Genomic DNA, 25,704 nt, shown 5'->3' with positions numbered 1-25,704 from the left:
GATTCCAGCTTCAAGGGACCCAACAGCCTCTGATGGCATACCCTCATACAGATATATACACATATACAAAAAGAAAATGTCTTTTCTCTTTGTATAACAAACTAATACACTTTGCTTAAAGCATTCAAAGAACTCTGGGGATTTCCTAAGAGCCTGGGTTTGGATTGGGCAACCCGGAGAAGGGCTGCAACCAAGTACAGGGTGCACAGCTAGGATGGTGCTTCGTCGCTGGCCTAGACTGAGGCTATGGAATGTCAAGGTCTGCTTCAAGGCAGCTGCCAGGAAGCTGGAAGGGGGTGGGGGGACGGAAGGGAAAGGGGCAAAGAATAGGGGCCAGGGGCAGGTTCTCGCACCCCGTGGCGCGTAGCCCAAATCTTAGACTCATGACCTCACCAGAAACCCAACAAAGGTACAGAAGCCGCATGGTTTTCCAAATGGGAGAGGAGCCAGCCATGATTTTTGCTGCCCAAGGAATCAATAATACCAACCCTCATGATTCACGTTCATCCTGTTTTATTCCAAAGCACTTTACCGAAAAGCCCCTCGGTCCGGCCAAGAAGCTCGGGGCTCGGTGCCAGAATACCTGCACCCCAGATCTGTCTACGGAACATTCGTTTCTCTGACTCTGTGAGTGCCGTTGTGAGGAGAGATAAAGCTGTGTATACATCACCTCACAGTCCTGATGTGGAGGTGGATTCTCTAAGTAGATATGTATAGAAATGTGGCTGGGCTGCGGTAGAATTTGTATTAAGAAGGGGGGGCGGGGCTAGTGACATGGCTCAGGGGTTAAGAGCACAGGCTTTTCCCAGGGGACTGGGATTCAATTCCCAGCACCCACCCACATGGCAGCTCACGAGCTGTCTGTAGCTTCAGCTCTAGGGGATCTGACATCCTGACAAAAACATATATGCGGGGTTGGGGATTTAGCTCAGTGGTAGAGCGCTTACCTAGGAAGCGCAGGGCCCTGGGTTCGGTCCCCAGCTCCGAAAAAAAGAACCAAAAAAAAAAAAAAGAATAAATAAATAAATAAATAAATAAATAAATAAATAAATAAATAAAACAAAGGAGGAGTGGGAAAAGGAAGAGGGTAATCTGGACTCACAATGTAACTGGCTGGCCTTGAACTTAGTGATCCACCTCGCTGTCTCTTAATTCTAATTAAAGCCATGGTCGGGGTTGAGGGATTTAGCTCAGTGGTAGAGCGCTTGCCTAGGAAGCGCAAGGCCCTGGGTTCGGTCCCCAGCTCCGAAAAAAAAAAAGAACAAAAAAAAAAAAAAAAAAAAGAAAAAGAAAAGGCACTGGTCATCAAGGCGGACATCTGGGCCTTTAAATTCTAAACCTTTTATTTTACCCTTGTCAAAATACATCAAAAGCCCATTAAAAGCTCTGCTTTTGGGGTTGGGGATTTAGCTCAGTGGTAGAGCGCTTGCCTAGCAAGTGCAAGGCCCTGGGTTCGGTCCCCGGCTCCGAAAAAAAAGAAAAGAAAAAAAAAAAAAAAAAAAAGCTCTGCTTTTTAGTGTGGTGGAAGATGGCTTGATCCCACACCAAATGTCTTGTGCATATTCTAAAAGTAGATCCGGGTAGGTGGGGCTCTAATCAATTTGGAAGACTTTTTTTTAAAGTATAGAATAGAGTTTACTTAGGGAATGGGGAAGGAAGTTGAGGGTGTAGTAGAGACAGAGAAGTGGGTGGAGGTGGGAGATGAGAGGCCAGCCATGAGCACATGGAGAGAGGGGGGAGGGGAATGGTGAGAAAAGGGACAGAGGAGGAAGAAGAGCAAGAGAAGGGGACGAATCCTTTTTTTTTTTTTTTTTTTTTTCTTTTTCGGAGCTGGGGACCGAACCCAGGGCCTTGCACTTGCTAGGCAAGCGCTCTACCACTGAGCTAAATCCCCAACTCCACGATTCTTTTTAATAAAAAATAAAATATTAAAATCTCAGCAATTGGGAGGCAGAGGCAGGCAGATCTCTGTAAGTGCAAGGCTGGCCTGGTCTACAGTGCTAGTCTTAGGATAGCTAAGGCTACGCAGAAAAAACCCTGCCTTAAAACAAAACAAAACAAAAAACAAAACAAACAAACAAAAACCTTGAGAACAGACTCTTCAGTAGGTCATCCAAGGAAAAGACCTTGAAAGCAAACTTCATTATCATGGCTAATCTGCCTCTCCTACATGCCGCTCTTCTGAACCGAACACAGGAGATCTCAGTTCATGCAACGTGGCAGAAGTGGGGTGTGGAAATCCTGGGAAAGAAGTCTCACTTTTCCCAGGAGACAAGAGAAGGCAGTGTGCCAAGAAATAGTCCAAAGAGACTGTGCGACCCAGCTGGCTGAGACGTGAGCAACAGCAGTGTTACTGTGGCAGCCGGAGGAGCCAGGAGCAATGGCGTGGCCTGGGGGTGGTGACACAAACCAAGGGGCTGGGCTGGTGGAAGCCAGCGTCCTTCACATTGCCTTCTGCCTCCCTACATCTAACACTGATAGCCCTTCAGCCGAGCAGGGGAGGTAAAACCCACTAGAGCCGACGGCAGTGGGAGGCTAGAATGCGGTACACGCCCAGGCCTTTCCTCCCTAGACTTGCCGGATGGTGGAAAGCGGGAAGCTAGACCCGCAATTGCCGGGCTATCGATCCTGCCTTAGGTCCGGGGTGCTGAGCTCTCCTCTGGGCTCCCCGTAGCCGCCGGAGTGGGGGGCAGCGCCCGCGGCCTCCTTTCTTAGGGCTGGCCAACCCTTTTTGACAAGCTGATTGCGAGGAGGGGATTGGCTGATCCAGGCGTGACGCCGGTAACAACAAAGGTGGAGTTGGAAGAAATTAGATTAAAGGAAAGGAGAAAAAAAAAAATTAAAGGGGGAGCTAGCAGGCGACTGGAAGCAGAGACCGAGGGGAGACGCAGGAAGCTCCGTTCCCGGTTCGACTTCCCCCTTCCAGTTCTTTCGCACAAGCGCTGCGGGGTTTTCCTCTAAACCCCCACCCCGGCCGCGGCCTAGTTGCAGAAGCCCGGGGTAGAAGGGATGACCGCTCCGCTGCGTCTTGAAAAATCTCCCCAACTCCTACTGACACCCTACTACAACCCAGGGGCGAACTTTTTGCTCTTAACTCCTCGGATCCTTCGGCCAGTGAAGATGGGGGCTGGCATCGAGAACAACCAAAGACTCGCTCTGAAATCCGGAAGGCCCTCGCCCGGCACCAAACGAGGCGGGGTGCTCCCCCGGTCTTTCCATATGTTGCAAACCTAAGAGCCTCTTTATTTTTTCTTTTTCGTTTTTGTAACATCCCCCTTCGCCCCCACCCCGCTTTAGCTTCAGGGTTGCAAAAGCAAAGCAATAAAAAAAAAAAAAAAAAAAACCTGCGCACACACTCAGACACACACCAGTGGCGACAGGGGAGAGTTGGAAAAACGCAGGAGGAGGAGGAGGAGGCAGGAGACAGCGGGGATGAAGCAATGGGAGCGGGAGCAGGCAGGATCCCTTACAGATCCCCCTCCGGCCTCAAGCTGCCTTGCCCGCCCCGGCAGGAGAGCGAGGAGTCGGGCGAGCAGATGGAGCGGAGCTCGCTCTAGGCAGCTGGCTTGGCCGGAGACTGGAGGAGCCGCCAAGCGACCGGCTGATTGGAGAGAAACGCAGAGCGATGGAGGCGGGGGTAGGAGGACGATTTCTCTGCGGGGACTGGCGGCGGCGTACACGCCCGGGTCGGGCGCTGCAGAGCTTGGCTAGCTTTCAACCCGCGCTCGGCGGCTCCAGCCCCGCGCACCCCCGCCCCCAGCCCTGCCGGCGGCCCCGCAGGTGAGTGCGAGCTGGGAGCAAAATAAGAGCTAAATGTCGAAAAACGTCTGCCTTGAAGAAAAAAAAGAAAAAACGAAAAAAAATTTTTTATTATTCCTTTTTTAAATTTTCGTGCAGCCCCCCAGAACGGTGGGAGGGAAGGGGGTGAGGCTGAGCCGCCCGGAGGAGGCGGAGGGGACAGGCGAGGCCGGGGCGGCCCGGGAGGCGGCGGCGCCAAGGCGGCTCTGACGGGCGAGCGCTCGGAGCGGCGCTGCGCTGCGCCGAGGCGGGCGGGCGGGCGGAGCGGGGCGGGCGGAGCGCGGCGCGTGGGGCTCGCCATTAGCCGTCGCTCCGCTTCGCCATCTCGGGCTTTGTCTGGAGACTCGCTGCCCCGGCGTCGGCAGCTGCGGAGCTGCGGCTCAGCTCTTCCGCCTGTGGTGCTGCCTGGTGCCCCCGGCCCTTACTAGCACCCACACGCTCGGTAAGTAAGCCTCGGTGCCGCGGATTTCGGGGGAAAGGGGTTGCTCTCCGGCGGCGCCAATCTTCGTGCTCCACGCGCCCGGGAAGGCCTGGAGAGCCACGCCGGGCTGGATTGAACCGGCTCCCAGAGCGACTCCTCCGGCGGAGTCGGCCGTTCCTGGCCGATTCCCGGGTGTGAGGAGGAATGAGAGAGATTTTTGTTGTTTAGGGGGCTAAGAATATATTTAAGTTTCACGGGTGCTGTTCGGCGTTAAGGGAACCTAGAGGTAGGCGCCGAAACCTCGCAACGCGACCGGGGAGCGTGAGTCCCAAGCTGGTAGCCACGCTCCGGGGACCAGGGTGGCCGATAGCCCGCTCTCGGAGGCGGGAGCAGATGAGGACTAGGCCGGAAAGCGGAGTTTAAGCAGGGAGAGCTTGGAAGAGAGCTCCAGAGCAGGGCTGCCGGCACCCGCGAGGCTCGCTGGGCACCCTCTCCACCGCCGCACCTCGGCCCTCCCTCCCGCGCCAGCCAAGCCTGCTAGTTCCCCCGCGGGGCTGGCGAGGTCGCTCTCGCCGCCTGCTTGCCCGCCCGCCTCGGCTCGCAGCCCCGCCGCCATCCGGGCGGCTGCGTGTCTCCCTGCCCCGGCCCCCCCTTCCCCGGCGGCAGCAACAGCAGCAGCCGCCGCCGCCACTACCACCACCCCCCTCCCCTCCTTCCTTGCCTCCGCCTCGGCCGCCCGGGTCCCCCCAGCGCCCGCCCCTCCTCCCAGCTGCCCCCCGCGGAGCCCGCCCGGGCAGGCTGTGGGAGGGAGCGGAGCCGGCGAGGCGGGCGGGCTGGCGCTCGCTCCCCGGGGGTCGGTGTGCGCTCTACGGGGAAGGACGCGCTCGCTGCCCCGCTTCTCCCGCCCCCCCTCCCGCTCCTCCTCCTCCCTTCTCCCTCCTCCCCGCTCCGGCGGCGGAGGCTGCTGCGGCGGCGGGGGGTGTGCGAGCTGAGGCCGGGGCCGGCGGGCGGGCGGGCGGGCTGCCTGCAGGCGGAGGGCGCTGTGCTTTGTGCTTTTCGCCGCGAGGAGCAGCAGGCAGCAGCCACAGCCGCCGCCGCCACAGCAGCAGCAGCAGCCGCCGCCCCAGCGCCGCCGCCGCGCCCGGAGGAGGAGCCGCTGCCGCCGCGGGAGGGAGTTGCGGCTGTGCCCGGCCGAGCGGGGGAGGGCGCCGCGCTCAGAGCCGGGAAGGGAGCCGCCGGAGCGGGGAGCTCAGAGGCCGCGCTGCGCCGGGTAACCGAGGCGGCGGAGGATGTGCGCCGGGGCTAGGGAGCGAGCCGCGAGTGCGGTAGACGCCGGGCGGCGATACCGGGAGAACTGTAGACGAGCTGATCGGGGCACGGGGAAGGGCGCCGAGAGCCAGGGGTGGGAAGGGCAGGAAGCGAGGCCCTAGTGAGGCCCCGGGCGGAGGAGCCCGCGCTTCTCCGGCCGACAGGCGCAGTTCTCGCCGGCCGCCGGAGGGGGCGGCGGGGCCGGTGAGCGAAGCGCCCCCGCCTCGCGGCCGCCGTCCTCCCGCCCTCTGCTTGGCTCGGCTCCCCGGAGGCCGGGGCGGGGGCGCCGGCAGGGCTGGGCCGCAGACTCGGGGAGGAGGCGGCCGTTCCCGCCGCGGTCGCGCATCTGCGCCGGGCTTCTTCCGTACGTGTCGGGATGGCTGGGCGGTGGCGGCGTCTCCGGCCCCGGGTAGTTCGGGGGCGGGGGACAAGCTAGGCCGCTTCTCCGACTGCTCGCCTGCCCGGACAGGCGGGGACCGCGTTGGGAGGTCGGGAGGGGGGAGCAGCGGGAATCCGGATCTGGTCCCCGGGGGCGGTCCGGCCGCTGCGCTCCCGGGCTGGCGGCGGCTGCGCTGCGTCCGGGTCCCCGCCGGGTTGCGGAGGCGGGGGGAACCGGCCGGGGGAAAGCGGGAGGAGGAGACTCGGGCGCGTGCCCGCTTCCGTGCCCGCGCGCGCCCTTTACCCGCCCTTCCTCCCCCGCCTTCCAGCCTGGGGCCTCCCCGGGGCGGGCGCTCAAGGAGGAGGAGGAGGAGGAGATTTTTTTTTTTTTTGCCCGGGTGGGGGGAAGAGGCCGGAGGGCGGGAGCTAGCTGCACGCGGGAGCTGGGAGCAGTCTCTCGCGTGGGCAGGGGAGGGCGCATGCGGCACTGCCTGGTTCTGGGGGCTGGGGTAGGGAAGAGTGGGGCTCACTCCTACACCCACCGATGAAGTCTGTGAGCCTCCTGATCCGGTCTTGCTGAGAGTGTGGGCCTATGCCCCCTCCCATGTGGGAGGGGGTGGGATAGAAAGTCCCTTTCCTCAGCCTCTCTGAGTGGGTTTGGTATCTCTTCGAAAGGGTGAGGTGGCTTTGACCCCGGGTTGCCCGGCCAGCGCGACCGAGGAGGTGGCTGGACAGCTGGAGAATGAACGGAGAAGCCGACTGTCCCACAGACCTGGAAATGGCCGCCCCCAAAGGCCAAGGTATGGGTCCCCAGCTTCTGCTCTCTTCAAACTTGTCTTGTTTTCACACATGAGCGCTCCAGCCCCTAAAAGGTTCCTCTAGGCTTCGTTCTGTGTACTGGCAGAGAGTCTTAAGTCTTGGAAAGTGAAGCATCTGTCAAGTGGGGGTTTGGCCAAATCCAAATTACTTGGCCTTGAGCATAGAACTTGTGTTTTTTACGTTCTCTTGCTGTGAATGAGGGACACGGGAGACTCTTCCAAGCCAGCCTTCTTGGGTTCTTAACCTGAAGCCTTGTGTTCCCACCATAGAGAAAGGGGGAAGATAAGATTCAGAGGCAGGTGAGAAAGCAAGGAGGGGTATTTTGGTTTACGGCTCCAAGCCATAGGAATTACAGATGTCTAGACCCTAGCCGCCTCTGTCAGTGGTGTCTATGAGGAGGGTGGTATGAAGCTGAACATCTGGCAATGCTTGTGAGACATCAGGGGAGAGAGGATTATGGGTCCATGTGACCCTTTTCTGTGGAAACCCGGCCCAGGTTACTAGATGCAAATCAAAGTCAAGAGCTCTTTTGCTTCCTAGCCATGGGTTTCACCAGCCCAGCTTCCATAGCTGCAGCCACCCTCCTGTAGAGGCTCTGAGCTGTCTCTAGGCTGCACTTTAGCAGCTGAAAATAATTGGGCTAAGATGGCAACTTGGAATTCGGGGGTTCTCCAGAGAGCAAGGCCCTGAGAACTCTGCTTGCCTTTTCTCAGAACTTCCGTGTACGGTTCTGATGTTTGAATGCCATCTCTCTTAACTGCCAGAAATTCTGCTTTGGTCTTCCTTAAAGTGACTGAGGGAGGCAGGTGATGGCGTGTATAACTTTAATGTTGCTCTCCAGCTGTGCTGGAAAAAAACGTCCTCATGGAGTGCCTTACTACTCACACCCCAACCTCAGGCCTTGCTTGTTTGATAACAGCAGAGAGTATGACCACATTTAGATACGTTCCTTCCCTGGTTCCCTCCCTTTCTGATGAGCCTTTTATCATAGGGCCCTAAATCATCTCATACTGTAAATAGGGACCCATGGCAGCCTAGCGTGTTAGAAGTGATTGCTTTGAGATAAGCAAGACAGGACTCCTAGTGTAAGCTAAGTATGGTGGTCCTCTCTCTGGTCCAGAGTCCCTGCCCTGATCTAGTAGGACTACAGTTATTTATTTAGGGCTGAACCTTTGTCTAAAGATGGATGGGTTCACATGAGACGCAAACGAGGACTTTGGGGGAGCAGGGACTGAACTCAGAGGCTGGGGAACAGGTCAGGAGAAGGGTGTGGACCAGTGTCAAGACTTTTCTTACATGTCACAGACCGCTGGTCCCAGGAAGATATGCTAACTTTGCTGGAATGCATGAAGAACAACCTTCCATCCAATGACAGCTCCAAGTTCAAGACCACAGAGTCGCATATGGACTGGGAAAAAGTCGCATTTAAGGATTTTTCAGGAGATATGTGCAAGCTCAAATGGGTGGAGATTTCTAACGAGGTAACGGCTTCCCACTTTTTTGACCCGTGTAAATAACACCGTATCTGCGTGTGCTTTTTTATCTCCGAGAAAATGGGGAGGAGGAGGCAAACCTGTCACTTTGGACAGAAGGTGTTCCCAGGTTCATCCGTCAGCTCTTAGTTCATGCCCTATGGGAAAAAGTGGCCTGGGTGACACCAACAGCCTAGAGCTCACAGTTCTACCACAGTCTTCTAGGTAGCCTTGGGTACTTACTGTCCTGGACTTCTATGGCCCAAACAGCTCTAAGGGTTGAATGAGATGTAGGCACAGAAGCCACACGGAAATCAGTCCCTGACTGCTTGTAGGTGTGTCCCAGCTACATGGGCCTCTGCGGCAGGCATGAGCTAGCCCCTCTGGGTCAGAAGTTGTCTGCAGTGTATGCTGTTGCTTTGTTTCCTTCATTGAACTCTGTGGTGGAGGGTAGTGATCGCGTTGGAAACGTTGTGCTATGGAGTGGTGTTTCCCAAATTCCTCTCTCCCCACTTCCTCCCTCCAGGTAAGGAAGTTCCGTACTTTGACAGAATTGATCCTTGATGCTCAGGAACATGTTAAAAACCCTTACAAAGGCAAAAAACTCAAGGTGAGTTACCAGGAGGAGAAGCTCAGGGGTCAGGGGTCAGGCAAGAGGGGTTTAAAGAATGGGTGGCATCTAGTGACACTTTCCTTTGTTCCAGAAACACCCGGATTTTCCAAAGAAACCTCTCACCCCCTACTTCCGCTTCTTCATGGAGAAGCGGGCCAAGTACGCGAAACTCCACCCTGAGATGAGCAACCTGGACCTGACTAAGATCCTGTCTAAGAAATACAAGGAGCTTCCAGAGAAGAAGAAGGTGGGGGAGGGAGAGGCTCCGATGTGGGAGGGTAGAGATGCTTTCTGGTGGGAGCATCTAGTTGGGGTGGGCAGGTCAGTGGGGTAGGGACAGAAGGGACTCCACATCAAGGGCCCGGATGAGTCAACACAACAGTGTGGTGGTTTTGGAGGTCACCGTGGTACCTGTCCCCACCTGGCCCACACATGGTCAGACAGCACCCACCGCAGGGAAGGACCCTGAAGGCATTCAGACTGCTCCTGTACCCCACAGCCAAACAGTCACACTCCCTGTGAATCTGTGCGGCTGTTCTCTACCCACTGTGATAACTTGAGTAGACAAGAGACCCCAGGAAAGGGGTTTGATTGATTGTCCTGAGCAAGGAATCGGGGCACAGGAGTGCTGAGTATCTTGGGTCTTATCTAATGATGCTGGAGCACACTCGAGCCGCCTACAGTGCTCTCCCCCCCCCCGCCCCGTCATGTAAGTGAGCTTGCTTCCCCAAGTACAAGGGTACACTGGGTCTCCCTGCCTCAGGCTGCTTCCTCCTACAAAAGTGTCCAGGTTCTCCAGGTTGTATCCCTTTAGGTAAAGTTGTCCGAACCTCCTGGGCAGCGGCAGATAAAGCCAAAGACAGGCTCAGGAGGTTCCCTGGAAGCAAAATATTGAAGGGAGTTCAACACATGAAAGAAATGGGATAGAAGGGAACTAAACACCAAGAGGAGATGCTGGGTGATGAGACCAGGCAAGGGTGTCAGCGAAGGGCAGCAAGGTACACTGGTGGGCAAAGGACACGGTTGGACATAGCAAGACCCTCAGAGATGGCACCATTCAACATTACCGAGTAGCCATTTTTCCAAATTATCTGGCTGAGTACTCACATGCCCTTATTGCTAAATCCAAAGTGGAATAGGCCTGGTTGGGTAAAACCAGCTGTGTGTGGTCCGTACCCAAGCCTGAGTAGCATTAACTTGGCAGGGCTGCAGTTGACCCCATGGGTGAGGACTTGGGTCAGTGACTACATATACCACCAAACCCCTGAGGGATAGGAGGGAGAGAGGCTAAGAAGCAGAACCAGAGAGGGACAGAGAAATTGAGTAGAGAAAGCTTAGGCATGGACGCAATGATCTGGGCCTGTCTTATTATTGCTAGTCAGCTGTGTGTGGCCCTTCGGGTAAGTCACATCAATACTCCTGATTGAGGTGTGGAAGGTGAACCTTGAGATGGCCTTGTTAGTTCCTCTCTGAGGAAGACTGAATGCCCCAAGGAGGCCGTGCTGCTTCTGGTTTCCATTGGGGCTCGTGGTGAAAAGGCGCTGCCTCCTTCCTTGCGCCTGGTGTATCTTACAAGGAGGAGTCTGGTTCTGGTGTGAGCCTCTCTCTGGTCCTTTTGGGTGCTATCTTGACCTAGAATTGGGAGAGGAAGGAAGGAGAAATGGATGTTATGCAAGAGGGAAGAGGAGGTATAAAAGGAGGGAGGGGTTCTAAAAGCCTAGGGCTCCAGGAGCCTAGAGGAAGGGATGAGGCAGAAGGGGATAGTGACCAGGAATATGAGAAATGCTGGAGGCCCAGAGGTCATGGATGGGAAAGAAACTCCAAATTTAGGACATCTATTGGGAGGTGATTTGTGTTATAAGAACTCATTTTGTGCCCCTTCAGCAATATCCTCTGCTGCCTTAGAAACAAAATTTAGCCTTCCTGGTGCTGTTAGCCAGCCCAGAGAGAGAGAGAGAGAGAGAGAGAGAGAGCGCGAGCGCACAGACCAACATCAGCTGCCTCAGAGGGCTGGAAAGAGAGAGCAACGGCAGCCAGAGATCCATGAGACTCAGAGTTCTGTGGTATCTGAGAAAGCTGGGTAGTCTTACCTGTTACTGTTCACCTAATGGTTGATGTCCCCTGACTTCTGGGACATTCTGTCTTATAATACGGTGATGGGTGTCTGGGAGTCTCCCTGTAAATCTCACTGTTAAGTCTGGCTGTTAGTCACCAAGCCTAACGTAAGCTCAACTCATGGAAGCAGAGGAGCCAAACATCTAAAATATTAGCAGGAAGCAAGGCAGTCAGAGAGGAGGGTGGCTTTTTCTAGATCTGGGTGAAGTAGGCCTTGGGTCCTGGATGACCCCATCCCCTCCTCCCCTCAGATGAAATATATTCAGGACTTCCAGAGGGAGAAACAGGAGTTCGAGCGAAACCTGGCCCGATTCAGGTAAGGCAGAGGAGGGCTATGGGGCATTGGGTGTGGTAGGTTAAACATATTGGCTGGAGAGACTAGAACTGACCGTCCATGAACCCTGGAAGTCTTATGTAGACTGTAGTGTCAGGTTCAGGGGCAGGGACAGGTCGCCAGCCACTGACTTCCACCGAGCTCCCGCAGGAAGACCTAAAAGGCCTACCTTGGGCAGCTAGTTGGGGTCTGCCCTAAAGCGGTGTCCCCTGCTGACCCTTACTCCGGTCCCCTGGCTAGGGAGGATCACCCTGACCTTATCCAGAATGCCAAGAAGTCGGACATCCCCGAGAAGCCCAAAACTCCCCAGCAACTGTGGTACACCCATGAGAAGAAGGTGTATCTCAAAGTGCGGCCGGATGTGAGTGTCTGGCCAAAGGGTAGGGGTGGAGGGCACACGGCGGTGGCAAGGGGGGAGCCGCGCCTGGTGGCTGGGTCTGGTGCAGGGGAGCAGGAGAGGAGGCCCCTCCCCAGGGCGGGTATTGCATGGACAGGGCCTGGGCCAGCTGGCGTGCGAATGAGCGTGTGTGTGAGCCTGTCCCTTGCACCAAGGCGGATCCCTGCCTCTCCACCCTACCTTCCTAGCCTGTGGTGGACACTTGCGTGACCTCCTGTGGCCCGAGGGGGCGGGGCCTCTGTGCCCCTCTCCCCCCCTCCCCTGCCCCTGGCTGCCTGTGTGTGTCTGACGGCTTTTGGTTTGCAGGCCACTACGAAGGAGGTGAAGGACTCCCTGGGGAAGCAGTGGTCTCAGCTCTCGGACAAAAAGAGGCTGAAATGGATTCATAAGGCCCTGGAGCAGCGGAAGGAGTACGAGGTTAGGCTTCCGCTGCGCTCCTCCCCATCCGGCTCTTCACGAGCCTTTGCCCTCTGACTTGTGCCACTGCATTCTGCACGTGGCAGTGGTTCCCTGACCTTCTATTGAGGGAGGGGCCTTTTGGGCCCCTCGCCTCTGCCCCTACCATCTCACGAGCCCCATCCCACCGAGAGATCTCAGGCTAGGGCAGAGCAGGACACCATATTGCAAATGACACAGCAGACACACAGACACTCGGCCATCCCCAGCTTTGCTCCCTGCCTCCCCCTCCCCAGCGGCTCTCCCCCTTATGGTGTCCCAGCTAACCCCACACCCCGTTACCCTCCGCTCTCCTACCTCACTCTGCAGGAGATTATGCGTGATTATATCCAGAAGCACCCTGAGCTAAACATCAGCGAGGAAGGTATCACCAAGTCTACCCTCACTAAGGCCGAACGCCAGCTCAAGGACAAATTTGATGGACGACCCACCAAGCCACCTCCGTGAGCACTGCCCTGGGTGGGTGGGCTCGTGGGCAGTCGGGGAGTTAGTGAAGAACTTGAACTCGGCCTCCTGATGACCTATTGTCCATTCGCTCATGGGCATGCCTCCCTCTGGATTCTGTAGGAACAGCTACTCCCTGTACTGTGCAGAGCTCATGGCAAACATGAAGGATGTGCCCAGCACAGAGCGCATGGTGCTATGCAGCCAGCAGTGGAAGCTGCTCTCCCAGAAGGAAAAGGATGCTTATCACAAGAAGTGTGACCAGGTGCGCAAGGGCAGGGGCCAGGCCACCCTGATCTCTGGGTCTTGACTTGGGGATTCAAGCATGAGGTTTGCCCTACTTGGGCTCAGTTAATCACTGATTACAGGTGCCTTGGCTACCTGCTTTCAGCTTGTGCTCAGCCTCCCTGTCTGTCAAAGTAGATTGCTCAGGCCTCTTGGCTGCCATTGTCAGGGGGTGAGAAGGTTACACCCAGTCCCTAGGGGCCCACTGAGGATTACTGCCCCAGAGTAATGGAGGCTGTCTCCAACTGACTGAATCCCCTTACTTTTCTAGAAAAAGAAAGATTATGAAGTGGAGCTGCTGCGGTTCCTTGAGGTGAGTAGCACCACCTTGAGGTGGGCGGAGGGTGCATTTGGAGGCATTTGAAGCCTGCCTGCTGCAGCCTCATGTCCTTATTCCTACCCAGAGCTTGCCAGAGGAAGAGCAGCAGCGGGTCCTGGGAGAGGAGAAGATGTTGAACATCAATAAGAAGCAGACCACCAGTCCAGCCTCCAAGAAGCCTTCACAGGAAGGTGGCAAAGTGAGTGCCACAAGACAGTGGGGACAGACGGGGACTGGGATGGAGCCGCTCAAGTGAAGCTAATGGCTCTTGTACCTTTGATACTCTGTGTTTCCCTTAGGGTGGTTCGGAGAAGCCCAAGCGGCCTGTGTCTGCCATGTTCATCTTCTCAGAGGAGAAGAGAAGGCAGCTTCAGGAGGAACGACCTGAGCTCTCAGAAAGTGAGCTGACCCGCCTGCTGGCCCGCATGTGGAACGACTTGTCCGAGAAGAAGAAGGTCAGGCCTTTGGAGAAACCTCCATTAATCTTCTCTAAGGGTCTCCTGGGCCACTTTCATGCGCGCGTTTAAAGCCGCTCCCCCGCACCCAAAGTGGATCACACGTGTGCCCAGACTCAGATATGCTGGGGCGGGAGCCTAGAGAGCCGGAAGAAGGGAAGCTTTCAGCCTGGGTTGTTGCTCCTTCGGAGAGCTGCCTCATGGTTGGGGCGGAGCCTAAGGGACGTCACTGCTGCCCAAGGCTTCTGCCGGCCCCGCCCTCCTAACAGGGAGCCTGCTTCAAATGCTGGGCGGGCTTAGCGCGCCCCCTAGGGGTGGCGTTAATGCTAATGTCCTTGCTTTTTCTATAGGCTAAATATAAGGCCCGGGAGGCCGCGCTGAAGGCACAGTCCGAGAGGAAGCCTGGTGGAGAGCGTGAAGATAGGGGCAAGTTGCCAGAGTCGCCCAAGAGAGCTGAGGAGATCTGGCAGCAGAGTGTCATCGGAGACTATCTGGCCCGCTTTAAGGTAGCAGAGAGTGACGAAGGATTGGTTTATGGTCTCCAGCAACAGAACCCCTCCCACAACTGATACACCCCTGGTTTGTATCTTAGAATGACCGGGTGAAAGCCTTGAAAGCCATGGAGATGACGTGGAACAACATGGAGAAGAAGGAGAAGCTCATGTGGATTAAGAAGGCTGCAGAAGACCAAAAACGATATGAGGTGGGTGGGGGAGGGGCCTGGGCTGCCGCCATGTCAATAAACGGCTGCTGGGTCAGAAGGGCCAGCTTTGGTTTGGGCCCTGAGCCAGTGTCTCTAACTTCCGGCCTGTCGTAGGGTAGGCGGGAGTCAAGGTTCTAGGCTCTTGGGTGATTCCTGAGAGGACCCTACTTCATTCAAAAAGCAATTCGAAATGGTCCTCTTGATGTAGACTTTGTTCAGCAGTTGCTTCAAGAAGAGTCTTGCACTAGATCCCAACTGGCTACCACTACCAACCTCCGATCCTCCTGCTTTTTATCCCATGCAGTTTCTCCCCTGCTGGTGGGGTGGGGAGTGTGGGTGTCAATGGGACCTTTCCGTGTCTCTCCACAGAGAGAGTTAAGTGAGATGCGGGCCCCTCCAGCTGCTACGAACTCTTCCAAGAAGATGAAGTTCCAGGGAGAGCCCAAGAAACCGCCTATGTAAGCCTGAAGCTCGAGCCACTCTTGGTGTAGACCCAACTAGAGGGGGACTCACTTAGGACCCTGACTGTACCTGTCACCCATGCTGCAGGAACGGTTACCAGAAGTTCTCCCAGGAGCTGCTGTCCAATGGGGAACTAAATCACCTGCCACTCAAGGAGCGCATGGTGGAGATCGGCAGCCGTTGGCAGCGCATCTCCCAGAGCCAGAAGGAGCACTATAAGAAGCTGGCTGAGGAACAGCAGAGGCAGTACAAGGTGCACTTGGACCTCTGGGTCAAGGTGAGAGAGAGGGGCCGTGCACCTTGGAAGGGGAGGGAGGGTCGCTTGAGCCGTCCTTGTTCATAACTCTACAGCAATTCCGAGGCCTGCAGGGCAATGGGTACTGACATTCTCAAAGCTAAGCAAGCCAAGGAATTAAATCATTTGCCAAGGTCACATAGTAGAAATTTCAAGTAGACTGCATGTTCTTCCTTCCAGTCAAGACCAGGAGACTTTTAGGACCTGGCTAGGCTGTCAGTCTCTGGCAGTCTCCATGGCTTTGGTTGAATGGTCAGATCTGTCCAGGGAGAATTGCCTGTCACTCAAAATAGGTTAACCAAAGACCCAGAGAGATGGCGGGAATGAAATGTTCAAGAATTTTGTCAGTCTCTGTCATTTCGACCATGGCTCAAAGACTTGGGTCTGGGTAGGGTTAATGCTAGGCCTCGTGAGTCATGGGGGAGACTTTGCAGTTAAAGAAGCCGAAAGTGCAGAGCTACAGTTCGGACATAGCGGTTTGGGGGCAGGGGGTGGGGGTTGCTATGAAAATTCGATTCAGAGGGTTGGGGATTTGGCTCAGTGGTAGAGCGCTTGCCTAGTAAGCGCAAGGCCCTGGGTTCGGTCCCCAGCTCCGAAAAAAAGAAAAGAAAAAAAAAAGAAAAGAAAATTCGATTCAGGATACTTCAGAACAGTGCTTGTGACAGAATCAGGAGCTATGTTCTGAGCCCCTAAGAGCTCTCTGCAGGGACCCAAAGTATAGGAGGTTGAGTGTCGAGATAGATGGGGGCTCTGCCCAGTGAACGTCTGCATATGCAGCCAGCCACAGGACGGGGTTGATCTAATCCCCAGTTCTCTCTCCCCAGAGCCTATCTCCCCAGGACCGCGCAGCATACAAAGAATACATCTCCAATGTGAGCATGAGCAAGGCAGTGGTGGGGGAGGTTGGGGGGACTCTGCAGGGGCTGGGACTCACTTCCGCTCTCTTCCCATCCTTTCTGTCAGAAACGTAAGAACATGACTAAGCTTCGAGGCCCAAACCCCAAGTCTAGCCGGACCACCCTGCAGTCCAAGTCGGTAAGGAGCTCCTCCAAAATGAGCGGGTGGCTTTGGGCAGGGTCCGGCAAGGTGGATGTATCCGGCTGCTGATGCCTCCACACCTCCCAGGAGTCAGAGGAAGACGACGATGAGGAAGATGATGATGATGACGACGAGGAGGAAGAGGAAGATGATGAGAACGGCGACTCGTCCGAGGACGGTGGGGATTCTTCTGAGTCGAGCAGTGAAGATGAAAGCGAGGACGGGGATGAGGTGCGTGGGCGGGTCCATGGCGTGGTGGGAGGGAGGGTCGTAGAGTAGTACAGGGAGGGCCCGGTGGTGACTACGGGGGTTTTTATTCTCCCAGAATGAGGATGATGACGACGACGAGGATGACGACGAGGATGACGACGAGGATGAAGACAACGAATCTGAGGGCAGTAGCTCCAGCTCCTCATCTTCAGGGGACTCCTCAGATTCTGACTCCAATTGAGGCTCCGCCTCCACCCCAGGCAGGCGGGCAGGCAGGCAGCCAAGGAGAGCCGCTGCAGAGCTTACCTCCCCAACTGACCACCTTTGTCTCCCCCTATGTTCTGTCCCCTGTCCCCCCCAGACTCCCCCACTTTCTTTCTTTCCTTTAAAAAAAAAATTCAGTGGGGTAGGAGGCTGCGTGAGCCCAGGCTAGGACTCTGCAGCCTTGGAGCGTCAGCTGCAGAGGTTCTCCAGGGACAACAACCATCAGACTGAGCCAGCACTGGACCGGCCCGCCCCGCCCCTCTTCTGCACTTGCAGTTCCGGCATGGACAGTGGACCGGAGAGTTTGGGGGTGGGAGCGTGTTCTAAAGAGTTTGGTGAGGCCCTCCGAGTCTGCAGCCTGCCGCAAGGTGGATGTTCAGGGGGGCCTTCCCAGACGGGCTTGCCACCTGGACCCCCACATTGAACCGGAGGGGGAGAAAGGTGCTGCCTTCGAGAAAGCAGGCAGCGTCCGTGTCCCTCTTCCCTGCCCCTGCAGGAAGGAGCTGCCAGGACCCGTTCGTGGGGGAGGGGCAGAGTGTTTTTTATATATGTGTATATATTTTTTTTTAAGCTCTGAGCTGTCAACGAGACGTTTCCTACCGATCTCGGCTGCCGTCTCTGTTGTCATTTCTGGGAGTGGGAGGGCTTGGGGTGGGGTGGATTGAGACTTAAAAAATGGTCTTGATATGCGTAGGATGTGTGTGAAGCACTGTGTGTGTGTGTGTGTGTGTGTGTGTGTGTGTGTGGCAGAGAGACAGGACAGACAAACAGATACAGCATGGGTGCACCTGTGGATAGGACAGAGTATATGTGTGTGAGTGTGACAGACAGAGCATGGGTGTACCTGTGGATAGGAGAGTGAGTGAGTGTGTGTGTGTGTGTGTGAAAGACATTCAGACAGATAGAGCATGGGTGCACCGGTGGATAAGAGAGAAAGTGTAAGAGTGTGTGTGTGTGTGTGTGTGTGTGTGTGTGTGTTTGTATCTATCCTAGAACCGGCCTCTTTGAATCTGGAAAAAGGGTTGGTAAAGGGGGATGGGAGATGATGCCCCTAGCAGGAACAAACCAAGGCTGCCCCTCCCTGCAATCTTCCACTGTGCCTGCCCTCTGTGTCCATGGTGCAGGGCACAGAAACCACCTGATGCTTCCTATACGAGTTTGCCTCTGCCAAGGCCATGTATCCCTAAGCTGCTGCAGGTCTGTGCTGTCCAGCAGGAAAGTGGGAGGGACAGACCATGGTGTGAGCCTTAAAAGCTTTTCTCTGATCCCCTGGGCTTCAGGATGTGTCCTGAGATCTTTTACCTACATGTTCCCTGCCTTGCCCCATGTCCTCTGGCCACCCCCCACCCCCCATTTCCTTTGATTTCTCAGGTCTGCTCCCCCTCTCCTGCCTCCACCCCTGTAATCTGGGGACGGGGCTGCAGAAAGTACTTTGTGCAACTGGTCCTCTACCCCTTGTTAGTAGCTTTGGACCTTCTAGGGTCAGCCCCTTGACTTTCTAAGCCAAGTCACCTTACCTGTGGTGATTTTCATTCTTACTATGTTGGCCAGATTTTTTTGTTCATGCAGTTGGGTTTTGTGCTGCCCCACCTTTTGCCTCTTGAATGAAAGCCAGGGGTGGAAAGTAGGCTCTCCACAGAAAGCCTGCAGCCCAGCTGCCTGTCCTTGAAGGCAAAGACCTGGACTGTGTGGTGGAGATTCCTAAAGAGAAGACTCCCTCCTATCCCCTCCCCACCCCAGCCACACACATACATACACGGTCCTTATTCTACAATTTAGTACCAGGGTCTTATGTTCCCGAGAGGGCTTGCACAGAGAACCCCAATTCCTTGTTTGAACACCCCGGACTGTTACACTTGAGTGAAATGTGTTTTCACTTAGAAACAACTTTGAACACGACATGTGTTCCTCCCATTTCAAGTATTGGGAAATTCTTACAGACAGGACTGGGGGTGGGGGGTGTTGGTGCTGTCAGAGGTTGCCCAGGGTATATTTCAGCACTGGGACCCTTCTTTTTCTAATATTTAAGGAGTATTTTGTAGGTTTCAACAACCACCACACTTGAATATTTGTACCGTGGGAGCGGCTTAAACATGACTGTCCCAGATTAAGGCCGGCCGTGGAGGTTTTGTTTTCCTTTTTTTTTGTATAATAAAGTGAGAAACAAAGGTTTGACTTTTCGTCTGGTCACTGGAATAAGTAAGTGGGTGGCAGGGTGACCCAATAACAGACTTGACATAAAGCCCTTGATGAAATCAGCTTGTCCTTTCTGGAGCCATTTTCCTGAAGATTTCTACAGGTGACCTACCTTTCTCTTTTTTTTTTTTTTCTTCCGGAGCTGGGGACCGAACCCAGGGCCTTGAGCAAGTGCTCTACCACTGAGCTAAATCCCCAACCCCCCTACCTTCCTCTTTGTTCCCAAGCTTTCTCAGTTCCCTGTTCACTTGGGCTAGGGAAGTTACAGAGTAGATGTTTTCAGCTGCTTTAGGAAACATAATTAACCACTGGGGTGAAGGCTTCATCCAGGCCTTGCAAGCCCGTTTAGATGGCTTAGGAAGAGCCAGGCTTAGCTGTGACTCCCTTAACTTTACCCAGACGGGAACTTGCTGGAAGCAGAGGACTTACTGTCTGGATTAAGACCTGCCTTGCGGGCACAGGCTTGGACTAGGTTCCTGGACAGGGAGCTGGATGAAAAGTGGACCTATGCAAAAAGCTCCCCATTGATGCCGCTCCACACTTCATTCAGTTCCTGTCCGCACTTCAGAAGTCCCCACTCATTCCCCAGAGTCTGCTCTCCAGTCATTAGCGTAAGCATTACTCCAGGGGACATTTGCTCATGCCCCACTCCCTGACTGCTTCAGATAGCCCTCGCTAGTCATTCTTCCTGGTTTTCATGTATCTCTCCTGAACCTCTAGTTTTTACCCACAGGAAGACATCCAAAAGGGTTTATCCAACCAGGCAGGCATGGTATCACATGCCTTAAATCTCGGCACTCCAGAGGCCGAAGTTAGAGAAGAGCCATGCGTTCAAAACCGACCTGGGCTATGAAGCGAGATTGCCTCCCCAAATAAAAGGGGGCATCTGCAGGCACTGCTTTCTGTCTCCTCCAAACTCAAGTTGAGGGTTACAATGAAAACAGTAGTGAAGGGGTGGGACATTTTAAAAATTTGTGTGTGTGTGTGTGTGTGTGTGTGTGTGTGTGTGTGTGTGTGTGGTGTTACCTGCTGAGCCATCTGTCTCAGCCCCATGAAGTGGGACTTCCAGGAGATGATATGATTACAGGAGACTGTCCCTCAGAAATGGATTAAAGCATTATGGGACTTGAGAACCTGGTGAAAAGGGTGAGTTTGGCCACATTTTCCCCCGTCCTGTAGATGCTTTAGATGCTTGTCCATCCACAGTCCCATTGTGCTGATAAGAGGTATGGAAGCTATATTTCTTTTTTTTTTTTTTTTTTTTTTGGTTCTTTTTTTTCGGAGCTGGGGACCGAACCCAGGGCCTTGCGCTTCCTAGGTAAGCGCTCTACCACTGAGCTAAATCTCCAACCCCGGAAGCTATATTTCTATGGTTTATAATGTACCCAGTCTGCCGTACTTTGCGACAGTAGCATAAAGTTATCTAAGATCTGAAATTGTGAGATCAAGGTATCAGTCTCCAGGCCTCTCTCCCTGCCTCACTTCTGTGCCTAATCTATCACCTGAAGCTATTTCCCTCCCTAAACCTGTCTCGCCTCTCCACGGGGACATTTCCGTCTTTTTGCCACCGCCATTGCTCAGTTTCTGGAAAGACCTGGAGTTCATCTTCTCGCTTAGTCTTGTTCCTTATAATAAGTATGTTCTGCATGCAGCAGGCATAATTGTCTTAAAAGCCAAATTTGAAACTGCGTGATGAGATATCACTGTAATCCCAGTACTTCCTGACCCAGGGTGGGTCAGGAAGACTGCCCAGGATTGAAGGCCAGCCTGAGCCTATCTCAAAAACCCAAACACACAAATCTAAGGTGGAGCTTACCTGTGGTACTGCTTAGAAGCTTCTTAGAACGGTTACTTGAGTACAGGAGTTCAAAACCAGCCTGTGCATTATGGACAGACCTAGTTGCAAGGAAGAAAGAAAGGTTGTGGGGAGAGAAGCTCGTTGTGAGATCTCAGGACTTGGTCGGCTGAGGCAGGAGAATTACAAGTTTCAGGAAATCCTGAGCTACATAGTAAGTTTGAGGCCATCTAGGGCTACTATAAACCCTGTCTCATAAATAAATAACTGCTCTAAAATGACTGTACACAACAACAAAACCAAACAAAAAGCCTAGGTGTGGTGACATGTATTTGAAATCCCAACACTCAGTGTGTGTTTCTTTTTCCCCCCATCGTGTGACAACCTGGAAGGTTGGAGGTTGGCACTGAGGCATTCCATGTTCTAGGCCATCCTGGGGTACACAGAGAGAACTTGTCTCCAAAACAACCAACCAGGAATTGTGATTACTTCTCTAGTCAGACCTTATTGCGGGGATTGGGGATGTGGTTCAGGGGCAGAGTGCAAGCGCCTGATGTGCACAAGTCTACGGGTTCCATCCCTGGCACCGCAAAAATAAAGACCATGTTTTTGAAGACTGGCCCAGTAGCCTCTCCTTGTAATCCCAATATTGAGAGGTGGCAGTATGATGACGAGGAATTCAAGGTCATCCTTGGCTACACAGTCAGTTTGAAGCCAGTCTGGACTACATAAGACTCTGTCTCAAGGGTTGGGGATTTAGCTCAGTGGTAGAGCGCTTGCCTAGCAAGTGCAAGGCCCTGGGTTCGGTCCCTAGCTCTGAAAAAAAAAAAAAGATTCTGCCTCAAAATGGCTACATACATACATATATACATACATACATACACACACATACTTTTCTCTCTCTTTTCACCACATTCTCCCTAATCACTCCCAATGGTCCAGCCAAGAGTTCTGTCTTCTGTAACTCAAGTATGTGGTATCAGAGTGTCTTTGGCCTTTGTTTTTATTGGGACAGGGTTTCTCTGTGTAGCCCTGGCTGTCCTGGAACTTGCTCTGTAGACCAGGTTGGCCTTAAGCTCAGAGATCTGCCTGGCTCTGCCTCCTGAGGGCTGGGTGACACCATGGCTGTCTTCTTTGCACTTCTTGCTCTCTGCCTGGAATTGTGTTCTATCAATCCACAAGGCTGATTTTCTCATTTTCCAGGCCTCAGCTCAAATGTCATCTCACAGACAACCACAGTCTCTAGAGGCCTTCATCTCCTCGCTTGTGGATTTACCTGTTTGTGATCTCTGTCCCCAAGTTGAAGACACTTAACTTGCGTGTTCATCACAGTCACCTGGCATCTAAATTGCTCTTGCATAAATTTGACATTTAAGAAAAAATGCCGGGTTGGGGATTTAGCTCAAGGCCCTGGGTTCGGTCTCCAGCTCCGAAAAAAAGAAAAAAGAAAAAAAAAAAAAAAAGAAAAAATGCCACGAGTAAGGGACTGATGAACTGTAGACCACAGGCCGTGAGGGCAAGGGCAGGTCTAACACTTCTGCTGGCTGCTCCGTCCCAGCTCCAGCCATACAAGTTCTCTATGGCTCAAACACACACTCTAGTATTCTGCCTCGGATATGTTGTATATATGTGGAGCATGGAGTTCATACCAAATGTGGTTCCTCAGATGTTGCCTACTTTTCTTTTGAGAGTCTCTCATGTGCAAGTTGCCTGTTTGTCTGGCTGGCCAGTGACCCAGCGACCCAGTGAACCATTGACCTGTCTGCTCTCACCTTCCCAGCTCTGGGTTTCCATGTGGCACCCCATCTGACTTTTTTTCACTAAAGTTCTAGAAATTGAACTGAAGGCCTCATACTTACCAGACAAGCATTTCACCAGCCTCTCTGCCTAGTGATTCAGGACTCTGTTTATTTCTTTAGTTTATTTATCCTTTTCTATTGATTTATTTATTTGGTTTTTCTAGATAGAGTTTCTTAGTGTACCCCTGACTGTCCTGGAGGACCAGGCTGGCCTGCAAACTCACAGAAATCTGCCTGCCCCTGCCTTTCCAATGTGGGGATTAAAGGCGTGCACCACAGCCACCTGGCTCAGGACATCCTTTAAGAGTCTAAGAGTGAGAGTGGTGGAATATGCTTTAATCCTACAGCAGTGGAGTAGAGGCATAGAGATCTCTGTGAGCTCAAGGCCAGCTTATGTAAGGAGAGCTTGCCTCAAACAACAACAAAAACAATTGTTAAGAAAATAAAGTCACTGGAGAGATGGCTCAGTGGTTAAGGGTACTGACTGCTCTTCCCAAGGTCCTGAGTTCAAATTCCAGCAACCACACAGTAGCTCACAACAATCTGTAATGAGATCTGACGCCTTCTTCTGGTATAAATAAATCTTAAAAAAAAAAAAAAGGAAAAAGAAAATCTGTCTTGGGCTAGAGAGAAGGCTCACTGTTAACATCACTGACTGCTCTTCCAGAGGACCCAGGATCAAGTTCTAGCACCCACATGGGGCCTCACAACTGTCTGTAACTCCAGGTCTAGGGGATCTAGTGCCCTCTTGTGGGCTTTTCAGACACTGCAGGCAGGTGGTGCTTCCTTCTGCCCTTTGTTTCCTCAGCAGATTGGACTCCTTCCTCACACTTGTCTCTTCTATGTCAGTAGGACTGCAAGTTCTACTGCTACAAGATACAAGGCCTCTGTGTCTCCTTTTCTCCTTACTGTAACCCCAAGGCCTCACACACAGCAGAATCAGCTAAGGCTGATTAAATACTAAGTCTTTATTAACTGGTACAGAACCAGGCCATGCGCCCAGAGATCACCATACAGCAGCCATGGCCAAATGCTCAATGAATTGGATGGTCCATTACTTGGAAGTTGGGTGTGGGGGTTGGGGATTTAGCTCAGTGGTAGAGCGCTTGCCTAGCAAGTGCAAGGCCCTGGGTTCGGTCCCCAGCTCCGGAAAAAAAAAAAAAAGTTGGGTGTGAGGATGGCTGCTGGTGGCCTTATGGGGATACATTCAGAGAAACAGGAGGAGCCAAAAGGGTTCTTCTGAATATACAAATGCCCCAAGGCAAGGAGATGAAGGACTTCATTTTGATAAAGAAAAACAAACAGTATTAGTGCAAGAACTCCTGAAATGGAGGTGAGGAACCAGTGAGGTCTGAGGCCATATTCTGGCCACTCCCATAAGCCTGGCTCCTGCTGCTCCTGATCTAAGCTCGACCGTCTTTTGAGTCTGTACTATTCTGTCCCAAAGTGGCCCTAGTTTCTCTGAAATCAAATCTATCATCTTGTCATGTCCTCTAGTAAGTTCTCTGTCTTCAAGATTTTTTAAAAATTTTATTTATATGAGTACACTGTAGTTGTTCTCAGACACACCAGAAGAGGGCATCAGATCCCATTACAGATGGTTGTTAGCCACCCTGTGGTTGCTGGGAATTGAACTCAGGACCTCTGGAAGATCAGTCAGTGCTTCCCCCCCCGCCCCCCCCCCCAGCTGGGGATCGAACCCAGGGCCTTGCGCTTGCTAGGCAAGCGCTCTACCACTGAGCTAAATCCCCAACCCCTCAGTCAGTGCTCCTAACCGCTGAGCCATCTCTCCAGCCCTTCAGAGTCTCCCTTTCCTTCACTCCACACAGGGAGGTCAGCCAGCTAGACTCCAGAATAGAGTGATGTTGCATACATACAAGTCTGGGCAGACGATGCCCACAGCTCTCCTCAACATCTGTATGGCTCAACCGCACAAACTCCACCATATGCTCGAACCTGTATGATCTTCTAGTCTGCTCATAACCTGCTGCTGTTGACTGCCCCTCACATCTCATGTTCCAGCCAGCCCTTAGCCTAATCCATATTCATTCTCTCTCTTTCCCCCTGCCCCCTCTCTCCAGGGTGCCACTATGTAATGAGACAGAAAGAGACTTTGACCAGGCTGGCCTCCAACTCAGAGATCAGGCTGCCTCTGCCACCACACCTGGCCACATTATTTTTGTTTCAGTGCTGATGTTCAATCTGAGTCACATTATGTAGGTGCCACCGTGGTGGCCTTTTCTGATCATTCTCTTTCATCCCTTGATGTATGTCTTCTACCCACGTTTGAACCCTGTAAGCCTCTTTCCTTTTTTAATCACAGGAATTTTCAATTCTTTTCCTCCATGTCTTCCTACCCCGGGGAGACTGTGACTTTCCATCTTTGTCTCTCAGCATCCGGATTGTGCTGTTAACATTTTTTTTTTTTAATGTTAGCTTTGTAATGAAGACATCATAAAGAATCATTTAAAAATAGAAGGAAAACTGAAATCACAACCAATGCTGGAGAGGCGGCTCAGCCTGCAGAGGTTACGATCACAGCCAAAAGGACAAACGTTTGGTTCCCAACACCCACACCCATCTCTCCAGTTTAAAAAAAAAAAAACCAGAGTAACAATTGATATAACAACATAATACTGTAATCCCTGCACTCACCATTTGGGAGACCGAGGCAGGATGGGCTACATAATGAGACCATGTGTCAATGGAGTAAAAACAAAAGACAATACAAGTTAAGATTACCAGACACCTAAGAGTCTGTCAGACGCTGACTTGCATGTTAGCTTGTTTTGTTTCTGAGACAGAGTTTCACTATGTAGCCCTGGAAGCATTTATGTAGATCAGGCTGGCCTCAACTCACAGAAATCCTCCTGCCTCTACCTCCTTCGGGTTGTGGTAAAAGGAGTGGCTGGGCATAAACTTAATTGTCTTTCCAATGAGTTAAATACTCATTATGCCCTCTGGTAGTGGACAAGAGAGTTAGAAAAAGCTCTTTTGCCTGGTCCACCAAGTTAAATTCAGAACTAATGTGGTTTTAACCGCTTCTAACTATCTACCAACGATCTCCATAAATGCTTGCTGAAGAGTGAAGTACCAAGGATGGCCTCAAAGTAAGTGATTTCAGGGTTTAGTTTTATGATGTTAGAGGGCTGTCACGCAACAGCGTCGAGGCAGCAGACACAGCCACGTAGATGTGAGCGCAAATCTAAACACCTTCGGTGGCTGAGAAAAAGACCTTTCCTCCCGAAACTAAGGAGGCAAGAGTATGCGGATAAGGGCCCTCCCAGCGGAGCAGCATTTAGTGTAGGCAGAATCTGGCCCGTGCCAA

At 53.2% G+C, this 25,704-nt stretch overlaps 1 protein-coding gene across 8 annotated transcripts; it reads left to right on the top strand.

The window, feature by feature from the left end:
• Nucleotides 1-2,856: 2,856 nt before the first annotated feature.
• On the top strand, nt 2,857-18,761 carry Ubtf (upstream binding transcription factor). 8 transcript variants are annotated; one of them, XM_087569985.1, is made up of 21 exons: nt 2,857-3,780; nt 6,581-6,705; nt 8,030-8,205; nt 8,723-8,806; nt 8,901-9,056; nt 11,176-11,240; nt 11,499-11,619; nt 11,962-12,072; nt 12,421-12,554; nt 12,679-12,820; nt 13,112-13,153; nt 13,245-13,358; nt 13,459-13,614; nt 13,965-14,120; nt 14,207-14,317; nt 14,687-14,775; nt 14,867-15,056; nt 15,899-15,946; nt 16,038-16,109; nt 16,200-16,343; nt 16,438-17,189. In XM_087569985.1, the coding sequence occupies exons 2-21, from the start codon at nt 6,648-6,650 to the stop codon at nt 16,561-16,563; spliced, it is 2,295 nt and encodes a 764-aa protein (XP_087426111.1). In that variant the 5' UTR covers nt 2,857-3,780; nt 6,581-6,647; the 3' UTR covers nt 16,564-17,189.
• The last annotated feature ends 6,943 nt before the right edge of the window (nt 18,762-25,704 follow it).

Source organism: Rattus norvegicus, chromosome 10 (assembly GCF_021556685.1).
Source record: "Rattus norvegicus strain SHRSP/BbbUtx chromosome 10, alternate assembly SHRSP_T2T, whole genome shotgun sequence".
In the NCBI taxonomy this organism is placed as follows: Eukaryota; Metazoa; Chordata; class Mammalia; order Rodentia; family Muridae; genus Rattus; species Rattus norvegicus.
This window is presented reverse-complemented; position numbering and strand designations above follow the sequence as displayed.

Bases quoted from the DNA above. Each gene is read 5' to 3' on its own strand.
- Ubtf (XM_087569985.1), top strand. From the start codon at position 6,648: ATGAACGGAGAAGCCGACTGTCCCACAGACCTGGAAATGGCCGCCCCC. The intron at 12,555-12,678 runs GTGAGCACTGCC...TGGATTCTGTAG, and splicing joins CGACCCACCAAGCCACCTCC to GAACAGCTACTCCCTGTACT. The intron at 15,057-15,898 runs GTGAGAGAGAGG...CTCTCTCCCCAG, and splicing joins ACTTGGACCTCTGGGTCAAG to AGCCTATCTCCCCAGGACCG.